The 19,380-nt window shown below is 26.5% G+C and overlaps 1 protein-coding gene across 2 annotated transcripts in view; it reads right to left on the bottom strand.

The window, feature by feature from the left end:
* The window catches only part of LOC129958232 (armadillo-like helical domain-containing protein 3), a 61,550-nt gene that overhangs the window by 37,248 nt on the left and 4,922 nt on the right, over positions 1-19,380 (bottom strand). For both annotated transcript variants that reach the window (XM_056070525.1, XM_056070526.1), the window contains exons 4-12: positions 17,008-17,073; positions 10,431-10,511; positions 7,604-7,711; positions 6,883-6,975; positions 5,753-5,827; positions 4,134-4,220; positions 2,666-2,722; positions 1,820-1,863; positions 718-778 (exon numbers count right to left, since the gene is read on the bottom strand). In XM_056070525.1, coding sequence (XP_055926500.1) covers positions 718-778; positions 1,820-1,863; positions 2,666-2,722; positions 4,134-4,220; positions 5,753-5,827; positions 6,883-6,975; positions 7,604-7,711; positions 10,431-10,511; positions 17,008-17,073 — 672 coding nt within the window. The remainder of the gene's footprint in view (positions 1-717; positions 779-1,819; positions 1,864-2,665; positions 2,723-4,133; positions 4,221-5,752; positions 5,828-6,882; positions 6,976-7,603; positions 7,712-10,430; positions 10,512-17,007; positions 17,074-19,380) is intronic.

The raw sequence follows: 19,380 nt of genomic DNA, 5'->3' as shown, positions 1-19,380 counted from the left end.
AAAAATGATAATTATACTTGGTCCAATGCTACAAAGCTATAGTCTTTACCCAATACTTCCAACGGTAATTTATTGTATATAAGTATTGTTTGAAAAAGCTCTTTAATTCGTGACAGTTTCCCAGATGCTTTAAAACGAAAGCGATATGATATGTTGTATTTTGAAAAAGATTAAGATTTAGATTGTACAAAAAAATAATGAACTGAGAAATAAAATAAAACATAATATTCCTCTCCATTTTTTAGAAAGCTCCTTTAAAAAATAAAACTTCAACAAATACCAACATATGCTCGAGAATTGTTAACAATTGTTGAATATTCATAAACATAGGCTAGAATTCAGTAGCTAGTTCATATTTTTATTTATTAATCACTGTAATAAATGTTAAATTTATTATATTGTTAAACAAATCACAATATTTCTCAAGCTGCAATTAATAAAACTATCTTCTGTATTATATAAGTATCTAGTGGTATAATCTATACAGGACTGAATAGTTTTCCCTTCAGCAGCAAATTACTAATGGATTATTGGGACAGGATTATTTAAAACATGCATTTAATAAAATAAACCCCTCCTTTTTTTTTTTTTTTTTTTTTTGCAATTTTTAAAAGATTTCCCTCCTACTGATGAGATGAACTTTATGTTAAAATGTAAAATAAGAAAAATCATCGATTCAATTGGAGTCTTAATACAAAAACTAAATTTATTACTCACAAATGTAGTCACTGATGACCAGAAATTGTAGTGGGTTTCAAGCTCTTCTTCACAAAATTTTCTGCAAATACAATGCATTATTACATATTATATACAATCATCTGTTATGAGAAAAAGAAGTTGAGAAATCTTTATATTTTATTTATTAAATATATCTATGCTTAATTATAAAATAAAAGTTCTCTCAATATATAAAAGCTAAAGTATGCATCTAATTAATGAACATAAAAACTTTTAGGACTATGAGTAAATTATTAAAATTACATATTTAAGAAATACTAAAAGCATATCAGATAAAGTGGATGCTGCCGAAACAGAATATGATTTTACATAGCATTTGAATAACTCTATAGGTAATAACAGTGCCATATTAAATACATTGAAAATGATTAACAGGCGCTTGCATTGGAGAAAGATAAAAGAAAATTCGGGAATATTATGTTTCCAAAGAAATTAAATATTTTTATATGCACATAAATACACATATATTTCTATTTTAAGGCATAATAACATAAATTTTATGAATTTATAACAATGACAATATAACAGCATTTTGATTGTCAGCCTCTTCATGCAATAACCATAGGCATGAATAGGAGGTCATGGAGTATTTATAAATCCATGGCAAAAAGGACAAATTTCGTAAATTACATATATAAATTGTATTTTAAATCTCACATCACAATTTAGTTTTCGACACCCTTGGTCCCTATTAGGTTGCCAATTCAAATATTATTTGCATAAAACAAGTAAAAAATTAATGCTAGATATATTACGATAGTTCAGAATTCATATTCATCAATTTTTAGCCAAGATCTTAGTTGTATCTATATCTTCCAGACAATTCATTATGATAAATACATGAATGGAATTAGCCACATTCAAATATGCATCTCCCCATTAACAGAAACCTCAAGATGAGAGTCTTATTTTTTTTTTTTTCATTAGTTTAATTTTCAGTTTTAATGATAGCAATTGTTTAAATACTTATGGCTAACAGAATGACGAATATAAGAGAGATTTCTGTATTTCTACATTCTGCATAGAAAAATAGATATTAGTAAAGGAAAACTAATCTGTATAAAATAATATTGAGAAATACCTGTTAAAATCTGACAAAGACTGTGAAACAACCTGTCCAAACCCCTGAAATGAAAAGTCAATACTTCATTATTTGTTATAAAACAAACACGACAAATTTTACACTTTATGCATAAAGATTTGTTAGACAATGGTCCCCTTTTAAAGTACAGCACTGGTGCACTTTATTTGGGGAGGGGCATTCTTGAATAGCAATAAAATGATAAGGATTGTACGATAGATAGTAATATATTCCCCAAAATTACTAACACCATAACAAAAAAAAAAAAAAAAAAAAATGAGTTGTAAAATTTTTTTCACAAGGTAGATATTTATTCAAAATCAAAAATCTTCATCTTCTGATTGCAAAACTAAGACTTTTACAAATTCCCATTACACAAAATAATTTCCTAGTTTTTTTTTTAATGTCTTAAAGTAAACTCACTAAATCAAATGCATATTAGATGTGCAATTGGTCATTAAAAGACAAAATTTTAATATTGCTTAGTCAATTCATAAGCTGCACAATGTAACATGCTCAGAAATTCAAATATTTCTACTTATAATAAAACAAGCTAGTTCAAAATAGATATGACAAAAATTAAAAAGCAATAGAAAGGTCATATCCAATTTCCAAAAAGAAAAATTTAATTTTCTCAAATTGTTTTATCCATCCTTTTCTAATTAAAAAAAATAATTTACTGAACTAGCAAAGATTAAAAAAAAAAAGATCAGCTGGCTCGAGTTAATTTATAACAATAAAATCTTAGAATACCACAAGATCCAACACCATAAGGGAGAATATATTTTTCCATGTGCGTCATGAATTACTAATATAAAGAATATAATGTAAAATGTAAATACTCACATTTAAAGACATTTCACGATCAATAATTGACAATTTTACAATGTATGGATTTGCTGCCTAAATAAAAAAAATTAAAAATATATAGATTCTTATATCATTAGCAAAATTTGTTAATTATAGATACGTTTTCAAACTATTAGATTTTAAAACAGCTCGCCATGTGTCTATAATATACAGTTTAAAAAGAAGATTACATTGGCTTTTTCATAACTGCATTTAGTGCTTCATTACACACACACACACACACACACAAATTAAGATGAATGATTTAAAATTGGAACAAAAAATATAATAATGTAATGTAAGTCAACATTAATATCCAAGGTCCCAGTATTCTATTTTATATATATATATATATATATATATATATATATATATATATATATATATATATATATATATATATATAGGATTTGATTTTATCTAAGTTCCCTAGAAATAATCTCAAATTCTTCAATATTAATAACCAAAAATAATTATAAAATCAACTGAATTTCATTAATGTGTACTCTATACTTATAAAAAATTTAGCATTATTAAATAATGCTTTACACTTCTACTTTATTTTCTTGCTTTACAATATATTTAAGACAAATATTCAAAAATCCAACAGGTAAGAAAAATATTGCTTTAAGCTAATTGAAAAAGTTTATGATAAAACTGAAAATCACTTTGAGACCTTAAATGCAATGGAGACGGGGGGGGGGGAGGGAGTTCAGATGTCCGGGAGCCTTTCTTATGGAGCGCCAAGGAAACAAAATGTTACTGAAGCTATACCACTTTTTGCAGTTATATATGGGGGAATATACCTGGAAGTTATTTACATCTTTACATTATTTTTACACTTTTTTAGGAGGGGATCATATGCCCCGAAATATACCCGAAAAAATCATTACATCTCAAGCGCCGCTTACCCTCGTTACTCCAAGGTTCAAATATACTTAAAGAATATAAATATTACATAAAACTGATTCTGATTAAGTGTTAATACAAAATTCTTATCCATTATCACAAATTTGAATGGATATAATGCCATATGCAAAAAACAATTATCAAATTCGATTTTGCTATCCAACACAAACAATCACTAAAAATTTGCAGCTTAAATATAATACATGTTTAATTAAATGTTACACAGCATGCATAAATGTTTATTTTTATAACAGTCATTTCATGAAGATGGTCTTTTAACAATGTCATGTATAATATTGAAACAAAAACTGCTTGTTATCTAGAAGAAAATATAAAGTATGTAGTGGTAATGGTACAGTTGTACTAAGTATAATAGTATTAATGATACAGTCTGTAAAAATTGCCACATAATAATCAGGTAATTTGCAGATAGAAAAGGCTTTTAAAAGCCTTAAATATATACGCTTTAAATTCTTTAAAATAAAAATATTAAAACATCTACTAATTTAAATATAAGAAATATAAAGAACACTAATTAAAATAAAGCCAGATTTACCTCATGCTTACGATAATTGACAAGTATTGTTAATAACAACACAGCATCATATCCATGATGTTGTCTCGATTTTGTGTCATTTAAAAGCTGCAATGCAAATAATATTATGTTAGTGTCATCAGAATCAGCAAACATTTTAATATTAAATTAATATTCATATATAATTCGATAATATCTTGTATACCGAAATAAATGATAAAGAATAAGTAGATTCTTTCAATATTCTGGTTGAGAAATTGTTTCGAATGTCAAAGAAGAGTTACACCTTTACAGTTAAAAATTAATCTCAAAGCAGGAAAACTATTTTTATAACAAGAAGATGCAAATTTTGTAGGTTTTAAGTAATTTTTTTTTTTAAGTCAAAGTTTCCAAGCTTATATTTTACTTCCTCTGGCATAATATTCAATTTTATTTACTTAATGCAAAAATTCAATTTAAATTAAGAAGTCGATTTTTTTTCCCCTTTTATTAAGTTTTAAGTTGCAATATCTTCCAATTTCTAGTATTGTCTATTTTTTATGCAAAACATTTTAATTTACTTTTGAGAATATTTACTAAATACTTTTTAATCTGATATTTATTAATATAAATTCAACTTACATATTTCATTGCAGCAAGTGAAAAATCAAATAACTTATTTAAGAACATCATAGTAATAATTCTAGCAAAAATTAATCATCAGAATGTGATAATGTTTCATCACTTAAAATCTTTCAAAGTGATGATATATTACAGTAAAGTGAAAGCTGTCAATATATGTGCTAACAACAAAATCTTATATTTCAATACTATGGTGCAAATTTAGACGAAAATTACATTTTAATTGCAGTTATCTGTATAAAGTATGTAAAGATATTCCCAAAATACTGCATATTCATGCACTATAATATCTGCAAAGTGTAACATCTCTCACATTAATCATTATTACTTCTGATATTTATATGTATAATTAGAACATAAACTAAAAGCATCAATTTACAAATTTGCTTTAGAAAAGATAATAAAAAAAGAACAACAATTTTAGTTATACCATCAACGATATTAATTCGATCTTTCAAATTAACAAAACATTAAAAAAATGAAAAAAAAGTAACATTCATCTATGTTATTTTCGCTCAATATTCTTTTAAAAGTAACATAGATTCATTAATAAGATATATTTGCTTTTAAATTTACGAATTTAAAAATAAATTTATAATTAAAATATCATTTATGTGATAATTAGTCCTTAAAAAATAGTGTAAGAGCTTGTTTAATTTATTGAAAATTGTACATAGAATTGATATTTTCATCTTCCAATATTTTTTTTAATTAATTTTTCTTTCCCCGCTGCCTAAGCAACCAGACCATGATGTGATGCTAGTCCAGCATAATAATAACAACATCCTTAATAAATTCTTTAAAAATTTCTTTTTTCTCTCTCAGTCAAATGAAATCTTTAAGAAGGTAAGTAATTTTATAAAATTTGAAAGGTAAGTTCATGGAAATTCTTTATACAGTATTCTCAAAACTGAATAAGTGCTCTTGAATAAATAATGAAATAATGTAGGAAATTAAAAAAAGTTTCAAGAAAATAACATTTAAAAAGATGAAAGACATTTATAAGATGAGATATATACCTGTATAATAGCTTCAAATGCACTATTCATCATAAGATACTCCAGCAATGTATTTTGACTTACGTTTTCAGTAGCCTATTTGTAAAAGAAAATAATTTAAATAAAGGGAAGAGGAAACAAAGCAAAGCATTACAAGGCTTAAAATTATATCAATCCTTATCAGTCATTAAACTTTTATTCATAACCTAAATTTATATTGCATTCTTACCATGAAGTCGGAAAATAATTTACAAAATGTTAATATCTTAAAAAGCCTTGAAAGTCCTTAAGCTATTTAAAATTTTGGGGAAAAACTTGTTCCATGAAGATTTTTTACAGCAAAGACTCGACAATTAATAATTTAATACAATCAAGAAAAATTACATAATATGCTCTACACTAAATTTTTCAATTTTTATTCCAAAATCTCTACTCTTGAAAAAAAATTTAAACACGAAATGGCTATGCAAATATATGTACAGACTAGCAGAACCAAACATTAATTTCAACAGCACTTCATTCTAGTGAGCCGGAAGAAGAAAATTCGATTTCATGTAAATATGCCATCCACATAATCGATAACTATTTTCGATCCAAGTTTTAACAAACAAATCAAAGTTTATTACTTTTCTGGGCCTATGACAAGCCTTTTTTTTTTCTTCCTTCAACTCTTATTGTAATTGGCGTTTGTCACCCTTTTGATTTAATAAAAGTAGCTCCACTATGCCCGTTTATCTTTTAATAATAATAATAGTTTGAACCCGATTAATAATAAACCTCATATCAGAGACTTCAAAATATTTAATAATCCATATTTCTGGTAGTTTAAGTGACGCAAAGACAGATGATACTGCATATATGCAGTAAAATAATCAAATATTACAAAACTGTATACTCATTTTATTCTGACTCTCATAAAAATGGGTTTTAAGGAGGAAAAATGATAAATACTTTATATATTTTCTTTTTAAAAAAGCAATATCTGATTTTTTTATATATATTTTAACATTTGTACTTAATTTTTCATTTAAAATTAACATTTTCATTGCCATGGCTAGCAAAAATATTCAAATAAAAACGCAATTAACTGCAGCACAATTTTAATTAACATAATCAAGTGAAAAAAATGACATAAATGAGTGAGTACTCACAGTAACTAAAATCAATAAAAATTTTAAGACTAGAGATTTCAAATTCGATGGATATTCATTGCAAAGAATATGAGACAGCCGTTCAATCAAAGTCTGAAAGGAAAATAAGATGATTAGAACATATGTAAAATGTAACGAATATCTGCATCAAACATCCCACTGTAATATACATTACTTCAAGCGGAAAATCAAAGATGATAACTAAAATAAATCTAAAAAATAAATTCATTTTTTTAAAAACAAAATGATTGCCAATAATGAAAGTTAATACTTTAATGTGGATTCAATCCATCCTTCCTAGATCACAAATATAAGTTTTCACAATCAGCACAAAAATAAAATAAAATAATTTTTTTTTTCGTAATATGGCGGCAGTAAATTCATTTTTACAATTTAATGAATAACAAAGTATTAACCCTACAGACATCTCACATTTATTTTCACTTAATAAAATAAAACATTTAATAATCACCAGGAAATATGACTTCAAATAAAATTAAGGATTAATTCTAATATCTTATTATTGAACACTGAGCAAAAAATTATTTTTAAAGTTCAAATACCACTTTACATCATGAAAAGTTTGAGTAATGCTACAGATTCAAAAATTTAGAAAATGATCAACGGAAAAAGAAAAAAATCCAGATCCTACTAAGAAGCTAAACAACCCCCCCCCCAAATTTCAAAAATAAGAAAATTGCATGCATAAGATATCACTTACTTGCATGAGATGCTCAGCTGAACTGAAACCAATTAAAAGGTTAATTACATCAAAACCATAATCTCCAGGGGCTTTTCCATAGACACCATGAACAAGAGCACATAATGTCTAAAAATGAAAAATGTTAAATTATTTGATATCATAAACCATATAATGATTTTTTACTTAGTAATATGCTAAATGTTCATTATTATTTTCTATTTTTAACTCAACTTCAGGCAAATAATAAAAGTCAAACTGAGATACTGCACAATTCAAAATTTTAAACTTTTAAATTGGTGAAATTGATTACTATAGTTAAAGAATGGATTGTTTATGAGACACTAGAACTACTTTAGTTCATTTAACTTGATTTTTGAATTAAAAACAACAAAGAATAATTAAAATTATAGGAAATACTACATTTTTTTATAAATTAAAAGATAAGCAAAACAAAATTTCAAACAGGACAACAGAAGAAAGGATAATGCAATAAAGTGAGTGCTAACTTGCACAACAATAATTATCAAAAATAATAAAGAACTTCAATATTATTTGAACAAAAAAATTAACACAAGTTGAACAACATATAAATAATAAAATTACATGGCGTAGAAAACAATATTTCAAATACAATATATACAGCATAAGCCTTTTCATGAACCATACTGTTATTACTTGTTCGTTTCAGTATTCTGAGATGACCACGATTCGAAGATTCTATCTCATTAAGGGGAGAGAAGCGGAAGGATGAGCGCATTTCCAGAATTCTTCGTCATTCTGTGATCTTGATTTTCGCCCTATTAAGATACTTTTTTGCTCAATTTTTTTCACTCGTATGTGAATAACGTATTGTTTCTGATCATATTATTTTAATTCAATCTGCGAGTAATCTGAGTTTATTTTATTGTTAAATGTAAACATTTCCTCCTTTCATCTTTTTTCTCCCCTCTATTTTAACGAATTAAACATATCCTAACGCATGCGCAAAAGCTCGGAGAGTTTAAGAATCCATTGTCAAATAACACATCACATTTCTAGAGCATTCATTGGTATTGATCAGTTTGGCATGGATGTGAGAGAAAAGAAAAGTTCTGAAGTGGATATTTAAAAAAAAATATTTGTGTGTAGAAAATGGAAGAAGAAATGTTTAAAAATATATGAAATAAATTTGGAAGGGTAGAAAATTGCTTTTACAACATATGAGTTTGGAAAATTTTTACAGAAAAATTATTGATGAATTAGCATTTCATATCATCTCTTAATGAACCATATAGCAAGTCATATTATTTTACAGCAATAATCATACGAGGCAAATAACCTAAAATATTTGATATTTCAAGTACATATGACAATCAGACCTTTAAATTTTTGAATTCAACATATCAAGAATACGCTTTTCTTATTTCATGCAGAAAACATCAATTACATTTGACTTTCATGTTTGAATATCAATGTGTTTGAAATTTGCTGAAATATAAATTCTTCGAAAATACAAATGTTATGAAAGACACTATTTTGTCTCTTGGTGTTTATTGAAGTAAATATACTGTTAATAAGGCATCTGAGAAAATTAAGATAATTGTTATCACACCACTGGCACTTCTTGACAAAATTAACAAACAATAACACAGGAATTTAATAGTTAAATCATAGCTTTAGGTTATTAGAAATTAGATTCCCTTAGTTATTAAAAATTCATGTGAATTTCATTTTAAATAAACGTAAACTTGCGATTCTTTAAAAAAAAAAATTCAAGATATCAAAAAACACATTTGTTTCAAAACTAGGTATAGATTCAATGGCACACAGAAGATTAATAACAATGTAAATAATGCTTGGAAAAACTAGAAAATTCAGCAGTCACAAAAGAGCATGTGCAGTTTTAAAATGAAGAAAGTGGGTAAGGATTACATAACTTCAATAGCACTGTAAATATTACATGATATTTATTGTATGAGATAAAAAAGGATTACTGCTCAAAACTAACAAACGGATTTATTACATTAATATATTACGTAATGCATATACATGGAAAAGCTGCGAATACAAAACTTATTTATACTGTAAAATAGTTCGGTCAAATTAAGTAATTGGTTACCCAAATAGCCTTAAAATTCAGCTATTTCCTTAATTTGCCATAAAATTACAAAAAATTATTCATAAATTATAATTTAAAACCATAAATGGTGAAAAATAAGCATTAAGAAAAGTCAGAAGTCTGATATTTAACATGGTCTTGGAAATCGAGGGCCTATGGCAACATCATTAAGACTGCATTCACAAAGCATTTTTTCTATTATTAGTGGTATTTCGTCCTTCAGATTACATGATTTTAATATGGTACATTTTGGTTAATATATATCAATAATTAGAATTTCATGTTACATAGGACACGCATAAACGATCCAGCCAACTTTTACCCACCCCAACATCCTATCCAAATTATCTCATCTGAAATTCAGAAAGTTAATGTCAATATTCAATTTTTGAAATAAATTTAATTTTTTTGAAAAATGAAGTCTTTTTATTGTTTATTTTTGAAAATAATAATAACAATAAAGTCGTACTTAATTGTTTAAAAGAAGTGGGGAATAAGATGTGGTACAGTAAAAATTACATAAAAATTGAAAATATTGAACAAAAATTATACCAGTGCATTTTTAATTTAGTTTCAAATAAATTTATATTAGTGTGCTCATCCAACTATATTCATTTTTTTTTTTCGTATTGTATTTTGCAGTATTGCAATTTTAAAAATAATTTATGACTAATAAAAAAATTATTTGTGCATCAACTATAAAGAATGCAAATCAAATATTAAAACAATTTTAGACACTAAAAGTACCTGTATGGCATTCATGCAACGTATTTGATTTCCATCTTTCAGTATACGAACACACTGGTAAAACAAATTATTTATAGTTTCCTGAAATAGATAAGTATGTTTTAACACACTTTACAACAATTCACAAAGCCACTTATTATTTAAAACTGCATTCATAAAAGATTCAAGTAACAAACACAATTTATACATAAACAATTTACAATTAGATTTATAGTGTTTTTTTTAATACAATGATATAGAAAGGATACACTTTTCCCTATTAAATAAGCACTACTCTCATTATCTAAATCATTTTTTGGTAAAATCAGAATAACAAAATTTAGAAAAATTTCTTGTTAAGAAATGATCAAAACTATTCAGACGCTTGAAACCTATACTCATACACATATACATACATAAAAGTGGTAACAGGATGACAGTAATCACTCTCATTTCAAATAACTAATTTTTGGTACATTGCATTAGAAACTATGGGTCACTCTTACATAAGAATAATTGTAGGAATTTTTTTAAAAAAAAACTCATATAAGGATACTAAATTAGTCTTTGTGCGGGTTAAAAGAAATTGGACAAAATGCTGCATTTTTTTTTTTTTTTCCATTCAAAGAGTTTTAAAAAAATCAAAATCTCAAGACTGCAATCTTTTAATATACTATAGTGTTTCAAAAAGTGAAAAATAATTACAAGAATATTGTTACGAATCTGTAATGTTGCTTCTCAGCGCAGTTAATTTCCTCGTACGAAAAACAGTCTTGCAGTCAGCTTTGATGGATGCCGGATTAATAAACTCCGAGCATGGCGACTTGGTGACAAATTTAGCGACAAAATGAAAGATTCCAGAATTTTCAGGAAGTTTGGTAATAGGTCCATTAAAAGGTGATTTAAAATGATCTTTCTAGAACTTTCTCTGACATGTTTCGGAAACCATGAAATGTCGAGAGACCAAGCGTTGGATCAGTTGAGTGAGTTGAGCGAAGCACAAGCATTGAGTCAGTTGAGTGGAGTTCAAGCGATTAGTGAGGATTGATCTGTGTTCCGCGCCTTGGGGTCAAGTATTGAAGAAGCATCGAGTAGTGTGCAGAATAACCAGTCATACAGTCGAGTCAGTAGTGAATCTGCATTTGAGTACAGCTAAAGAGATGAGACAGTGAAGAGTAGCAGTCCTTTGAAGAGACAAGAATAGTTATGTGAAGCAGCAGTGTTCTGCTGCTTATTGTAAATGCTGTTCTTGTGTAAGTCACCTGTTTTTGTCACCTGTATGTTCGTGTTGAATAAACATCTTAATGTGTGATTGAGTCTGCAGACTGTTTCACCATATACGCACTACACCAAATCTGTTGAATGTCGTTGAATTTTACGGTTTTTGTGAGGAATTTTTCCGCAACTGTTGATACTGAGAAGTAATCGCATGAATATTGTAATTTTTGTAATAATAAAAAGCAACAAGAATATATTACTGTTGATAAAAGCATTTAGGCAATATTGCTTAATAAGCGTAACAAAAATCTCTACTATATATTAATTCACGAAACAACAATGAATGTAACAGCACAGGCAATTTATCAATGAAGAAGAAAATTTGCAAAACAAGAGATTATTCAATAACACGTATTCTATACTCCTCACATTTCCAAGCTATTAATTGGATGATATGATACAAAATGTATATAAAATCATCTGTCGACTCTCAGTTGTAATTTCAAAGCGAGTGAGAAAACTGATCACTCCACCTGCGATGAAAACAAAAAAAAGAAGATATCTTTGAATTGTATGTTTCGACGTTGAAGACGACCACTACTACATTCACATTATCCGAATATAGAAGCAGTGTAATTTAGGTGAAAAAGATGCTTTTGTAGCTTCAAATGATGCAGATCATACAACAACTCTAATTACTCACTTACTTCTCACAAAAAGATTCTGTATGTTTCTCAAAAGATTCTATATGTTTATTAAAAAGATTCTGTCTGTTTTTTTAAAACCGCTTTGCTTTTAAATTCTCATGATGGAAACACTGAAGATTCATATATACTAGATGACTTAGAGCTCATGAATAAAACCTTAAAGTATAGTACAGTAAACTATAATAAATGTTTCTTGTTATGGAAAGTATCAAAACTTATCATTAATGAGCAAATATATATATACAATAGAATGATTAATATAAACTTTTAAAGAAGCCAGGAATTTCTCATAAATATGCAGCTGCAATCGTAATCTAAGTAACGAAGTCCTTAACGGGAACTATCGAAAAATGTACACTAAGGACTTCATAGCATGGAAACATGCATTACTGTTGGAGGGCAAAACTGGACAACGATTTGTAAGTTTTTTTTTTTTTTTTTTTTTTTGTGAAACAGTATTTGTCAGTGATTGGAAACAGTACTTGTCAGTGTAAGGAAATAATTTATGTTTCCTTCAATGCTTGTTTCTCATGTTTGTGCTTCAATACGTTTCTTTAATGCATAAAATCCAAAAAAAAAAAAAAAGTTGGAATGTACTCAACAACTCTTACAATGTCTTGCTCATGAGCTCATGAGCTCTATATCATTATGCTTAGTTTTTTTTTTTTTTTTTTTTTTATAGTTACTTTGTTAAGAATCAACGAATAAGAAGGAGAAAGATATATAGTTTAATATAATTAAATTATTAACATCTGACAATGAATGGAAAATAATTTAAGGCAGCAGAATTTTTAATAGCTATGATTTGCACAATACGAAGAATTGGATTTAGCAATCAGTACTTAATGAGAATCTAGCATCAGATTTCCATAACAAACTATCAAAATTCATCAATAATAAAAATATCAAGCATGAAAAGGGTGAGAATAAAATGTTTTAAAAGCATAGCTTCTGAAACTTTTCACCTGAACCTGTTCTGGTCAAAACAATAATTAAACAGCCCAATTTTGCAAAGGAAAATTTTGTAATAACCTCAAAATTGAAAAAAGTAAGAAAAAAAAACATTAGTTGTAGTTACTTTAAAATAAATGCCAGTTTAAAATAATTGCCCAGGACATCTTAATGAGAAATTTTAAATCAAAACATATCTTAATTACTTAAAAAAAGAAGTTGTAATAGGGTGCTTTTAGCTATCAACACTAAGCATAAAAGCGATTATCTTTATAGATTACAGATTATTGAAATCTAATTTCGTATTTTTTAACATTCAAATTAACAAAATACAATTAAACAATTTTCAATAGTATAAAGGCCTACAAAACTTAAACCAAATTCAATAATGTAGCAAAACATCCAGGCTTTTGTCAGCTTTGCTACATGAGATGTCTAAAAGTGTACTTATTCAATTTTCCAACTGAAATTGAATCATTATATAGACACAGAAGTGGAAAGTGGATACAGTTTACAGCCACAAATAAAAACGAAGTTGCTTACTTGTATTAAAACATTCTAGGATTTTATATTTATCTTACTTTAAAATGCTGAAACTACTCAATCAAAGAATATGTTACAATAACAAATAAAACGATTTTGTGAGCGGATTTTGAAATTTCCATTAAAAGCTATGTTTTGATGCAGAAAATAAATATATAAATGTAATTAAGGTGCACTTTTAAAGAACAGAATTATATTAAGGACTTCTATGTATCAAAATAGGAAAGAAAATGTTATTTCATCACCAACCTATCTAGCCAAAAAATTTTCCTTTTAACTAAAATAATTCAATACCATTTTGCAGAAAACAATTTAAGCTTTAAAATGCATACCTAGAAAAGCATTTTATGATTACAGTATTCTAAATTATTCCATATCTAAGTTAAAAAACTCATTAAAAAAAATTTCTTTCAAAAATTATATATTCTAAGGCTCTTATATTTCGCACTTATATTTAAAAAAAATCTAGTGAACTTATAAAATAATATTTCAAAATTGTATCTTAAAGTTCAATATTAATTTGTATGAATTTTAAAAAATGCCAAGAGAAATGCTAGATTAAGATGAAAACATATGATAAAACACTATGTATTCATTGTCAGTATATGAAACATTATTATGTCATTATAAATATGTAAAATCTTTAGCTGAGAGTATATTTTATCAAAATCAACGGACTTTTAAATAATATATAATAATTTAAATTTATCTACTTCCCTAAAAATAGTTATTTTCTAATTACTCACACTCAGGCGTCACTTAAACTTCTGCACAGTGCTTTTATTCTAATATGCTTAATCTACATGTGTTGTATCCAAATGCTACTTCAGATAAATTCCTTTTTGAAACTAGAAGTTAGGAATGCTTTTCCACAGGCTCTTTTTCATGCTTTCTGCCTTTCTACTTAGATCATGGTTCTGCCTGGTCATAGTTTGAACACACACGCGCAAAATCTTGATAATAGTTCAAAATTGAACAATTTCATTGTTCTCATGAAGTAATAAAATATAATCATTAAAGAACTCCACACCTGCATTCTTTTACTAAGGAAATGGCTCTCTCTCTCTTTCTCTCTCACTCACACACACTCTTGTTAGACAGGTACTAAATATATTATTTGTATCAAGAAAGAACATTTCCCACTTGCTCTTCAGTTTATTAACAAATTGTCAAAAATTTTTAGCTTTGTCATCTGTAGTCTTATGAAATAACTTAGTTAATTTTTTTAAGTTAATTTCTTAGTTAATAATTTTGTGCCTCTTTGCTTTGTAACATTAATTTTTCAGAAATATATTTAGTTTAAAAGTTATTTGCAAGAGAAAAAAAATATTTTATTAAATATTTTAATTTTTACAGATTTTTTACTTTTTACAGATAAAACTTTTTGCACCATATTTTGGATGCTTAAATAAAAGAACTCTGTGGAATTTACTTTGCAGCAAATTATGATGGAATTCCAAAATCAGAAATATGTGAAAGTTTTCTTTCAATATTCGCCAATGTAACTCCAATATTCTTTCATGCAATACCATTTGAGAGTAGATTTATAATTTAAGGAACTATACTCAAAAGAAAATTATAAATAATGTGATTTTAAATAAACTATTTATTTGAATGGAAAAATTTGGATGTGAATCAGATAGATCATCAAAGTTCTTTTTAAATAGTGCTTCATAAAAATTAATCAGAGAAATAATTTGTAAAAATAATCAAATAATTTCGTTTTTAGATTTTCAATTATAATAATGAGATAAAAAGGTAAAATTATTAACTTAAAAACTTATAGAAATAGACTAAGTCTCCTACTTTTGTGTTTTCATTCTGAAAACAACAAAAAATAAAAAAAAAAACACTGCCAAAATTTATATTAAAATTTGAATAATCAAAAACTTTTATGCAAACACATTTTTATTTAAGGAGGTGAATATTAAAAATACGTTAAAAAGTAAGAAAAAATACCACAAAGAGATTTTCTAAAAAGAGACATAGTCAAGGTGGCAATCTTGTCTTCGAGAAAAAATGATTACTGATTTATATTCTATTCCTTTGAGCATAGGTGAATGTAAGTTTAGAATCTGCAAAATCTATTGTTGTGCTGTGGTGGTGGTCTAAGTGGTGACAAAAGGAAGTTAGGGGATTGAGAAAAAAGCTAAAATGTCATTCTTTTTTGGGCCCTAATTCCAGTTCATTACAAAAGAGACCTAATTTAGCTTTAAAATTGGACATAAATCTAACTAATCAATCTAAAAATATGTGCAAGGGATAATCAAGAAAGAGAATTGGAGAGATGGAAAGAGAATTTTTTAAAAATGCAATTAAATCAACCATTTTTAAAACAAAAAAGTACTCATTACTTGAACATTAAAATTTACAACTTTTGTATAATTTATTATTTCACATATTATACAGGATAATCCAAATTAGGAGATATGATAGCACTTCAAGTATAAAACTACAGACTGAATCTCAACCAAATTTAGTAAACATATTCTTCTGAATGTGCAGCTTCAAATCTAAAGAGGGCTGAAGAGAAGCTCATGTTTTTGTTGATAGAGATAAAATGGCACTAACGCTGTGGTAAATTCTGTAAAATTTAAAGTATTTAAAATTCTTCAGCCTATACAAATGAATGCAGTAAGCAGTTTTTCTTTAAACTATGATTTTAGTGACAATGAACTAAATTTAGCAAATCGAGCATTTCCCATAAAAAATTCTTTTGCCAGAGGAATAACAACGCTTCTGCTATGTGCAAAGTATTTCAATAAGTAAAATTTTTGCTCTGAGGTCATATAACAATTACAAACTTTAGACAAATGGTTGACTTTGAAGAGATTGGAACGTTTGCAATGAAATCTGAAAAGAGTCACAAATAGCATGTAGTTTACCTACTTCTCTTTTTTATTTCATAAAATACTTGCAGTTATTTTCCAAAAATAAATAACTTATATTTGCTATGTAGCAATGTCATTTCAACCCCATCGGCCAAGCTTTGACCTATTTGTTTTTCCTTCAGAAATCGAAACCGCATATTCAGGAGGGTATGTGGGGAATTTGGTTTTGACTCGCTCTACAATTTTAGACTGTATTTTTACACACCTTTTGTTTAATTTAAATAATCTTGCATTTCAAATAATGATTTTTTTTTTAACACCGAATGAAACAATCAACCCAGAACTTACTTTGAGGCTAGAAATTTCTTCATATGTCATTGCTTCAAATTGACTCTCCAAAAAATATAGGTTTGGCTAAAATATTCAATTCATAATTAGAAAACATATTTCCTTACAGTAATAGAATCTATAAAAATCAAATACTAAAATAGTTGTATTCCATAGAAATAAAATTAATTAAATAAAGTTTCTTCAAATTTTGCTCACAAATAGTATGAGTCCTAAAGAAGGTTTTCTCACAATCAATTAAGCAGTTAATTATTTATTAATTAAAAACTCCTTCCAAAGTTCCTACTCATTAGTACAAGCTATCATGACGATGCATGTCAAGGACGCCACTCTTTTGGTGTCAAATAAAAGGTAAAAACATCTAGCAATAGTAAATCCTAAAGGAACAGATGACAATGCACCCTATTGTAAGTTTCAAAGTTCCAGATTTGAACTTCAAATAGATATTTCTTGAAAAAGAGAAAAGCTTAACATTTTGCACAGTTAATGTATTTAAATCCAAAACACACAATAGATTTTCTTCAAATTTTGCTCATAAATATTATGAAGTTACAAGGTTATATTAAAAGATCTGTGATATTTTATTTATTAAAAATTATGCTTTCATATTTTCTAATTCACAGTTAGTAATTTTTCAAGAAGCAATAATTTAAAGATAGCTTTCAAATTAATTAATACAATAAAAGCTCATAATGGATTTTAGCGTTATATTATCTTATACAAAAGTATTTTTACAATAAAAATATTATACACATATATTTTTTTTAAATGTGTTATTTGTGAGTAGACATTTAGCTGACAGCTATAATAAATATATTTATTACTTTCTGGCATATGACATTTCTACTATAGAGCCATCACAAGTTGATTAAGTATTTGATAACAATAGTCTTTGTAATTCAACAAGTATTAGTCATAATATTAGTACTTTAAAAATTTGCAAATATGACAGAATAAGAAAAGTTATAGTAAAAGTTAAAAGACAATACAGTAAATAGTAAATTTTTTTATAAATGGGACACAAAAATGTTTTCATTCCAAGCAATGCTGAATATATAAATCAGCTATTAGAAAATAAAAAACCTAAAGAAACATGCATATTTTATATTAATCAAGCAAGATGAATCAGAATGAGTTATTAATATTATACAAGATATATCAGAATGTAGATTTTAGAAATGCTACTAAAGAAAACTACTCACAATCTGAGTGGGCATAAATTGAATATATATTTTAAGCCAACATAATAAATCTTTTTTCCAGTTCAGTTGTTTAGATTTTAAATTCAGTTCATTTTCATTTCCCCAATAGTTACAACTATTTAAGAGTGCTTCCTAGGTTTAAAATACTTTTGGAGCCTCTATACAATGCTGAATGAATTTAGACTTACTTTTGCATTCCATCTAAATAGAAATTCTCTCTCTTTTTTTATGTGATCTTACTACTATTAAGACACATAACTTTCACATTCAATATATTTTATTTAAACAGACTAAACACAAACATATACCATGCTTAATTAAAAAGATAGTCAGAAGGAAATAAAATGAAGATTATTTGAAATTTTGTTCTTTTCTTCTTCAAGTGAGAAATTTTTAAATATATATATAATACATATTTATATATAAATTTATAATTTTTTATAATAAATTCCTGAATAAAAAATGTTTGGTAGTGAATGTTCATCTTACATTGGTATCGCTAAATGAAAGAACAGCTTCAAAATTTAAATGTGGACATTTTAAAAGTAATCTGGTATTTCAAAAACAAGCCATGACCAAAACAATTATTTAAATTTTCAAAATCGAGAATTCATTTAATATCCATGTAGCAATTCTAGTACTTTCCTAAATTATTGAATTGATACATTGTTTATTAGAAATTAGTAATTTGTACATAACTAATTTGAGAAAGGGAATCAAAATCTTATAATTACACTGGAAATGATTTTGCAGCATTCTGCAACCATCATGGTATAAAAATAAACAAGACAGAAAATTTTTGATGCAGATACCTATTACAGTTTTTTTTTCTATTTTATTATATAAAAATAACATTTGGAGCAAATTTGTTGATAGAAGAGATGAAGATGTCAGATGCAAATCTCCATTTCTATTTATATTAAAATCTTTGCAAGATATTCTGAATTATGATGCTTTAGAAAAATGACATATCACTGAAATATAATTATTTTTTAAATAGAAAATTCGTTTTGATAATTACAAAACATAATAATGTTTATTCAACTGTCTTCTGTATAAATCTTCAAATATGTAAATCAAAAGACAAAATTTTACAACAGTAAGCTGCTTTTCAACAGTAGTCAATGTACAAATTTTAAATTCTTATTTTCCTTTGCCAACAGCTATCAGC

Source organism: Argiope bruennichi, chromosome X1, assembly GCF_947563725.1.
Source record: "Argiope bruennichi chromosome X1, qqArgBrue1.1, whole genome shotgun sequence".
NCBI lineage: Eukaryota > Metazoa > Arthropoda > Arachnida > Araneae > Araneidae > Argiope > Argiope bruennichi.
Note: the sequence above shows the minus strand (reverse complement) of the source record. Positions and strands in the feature narration are given on the sequence as shown.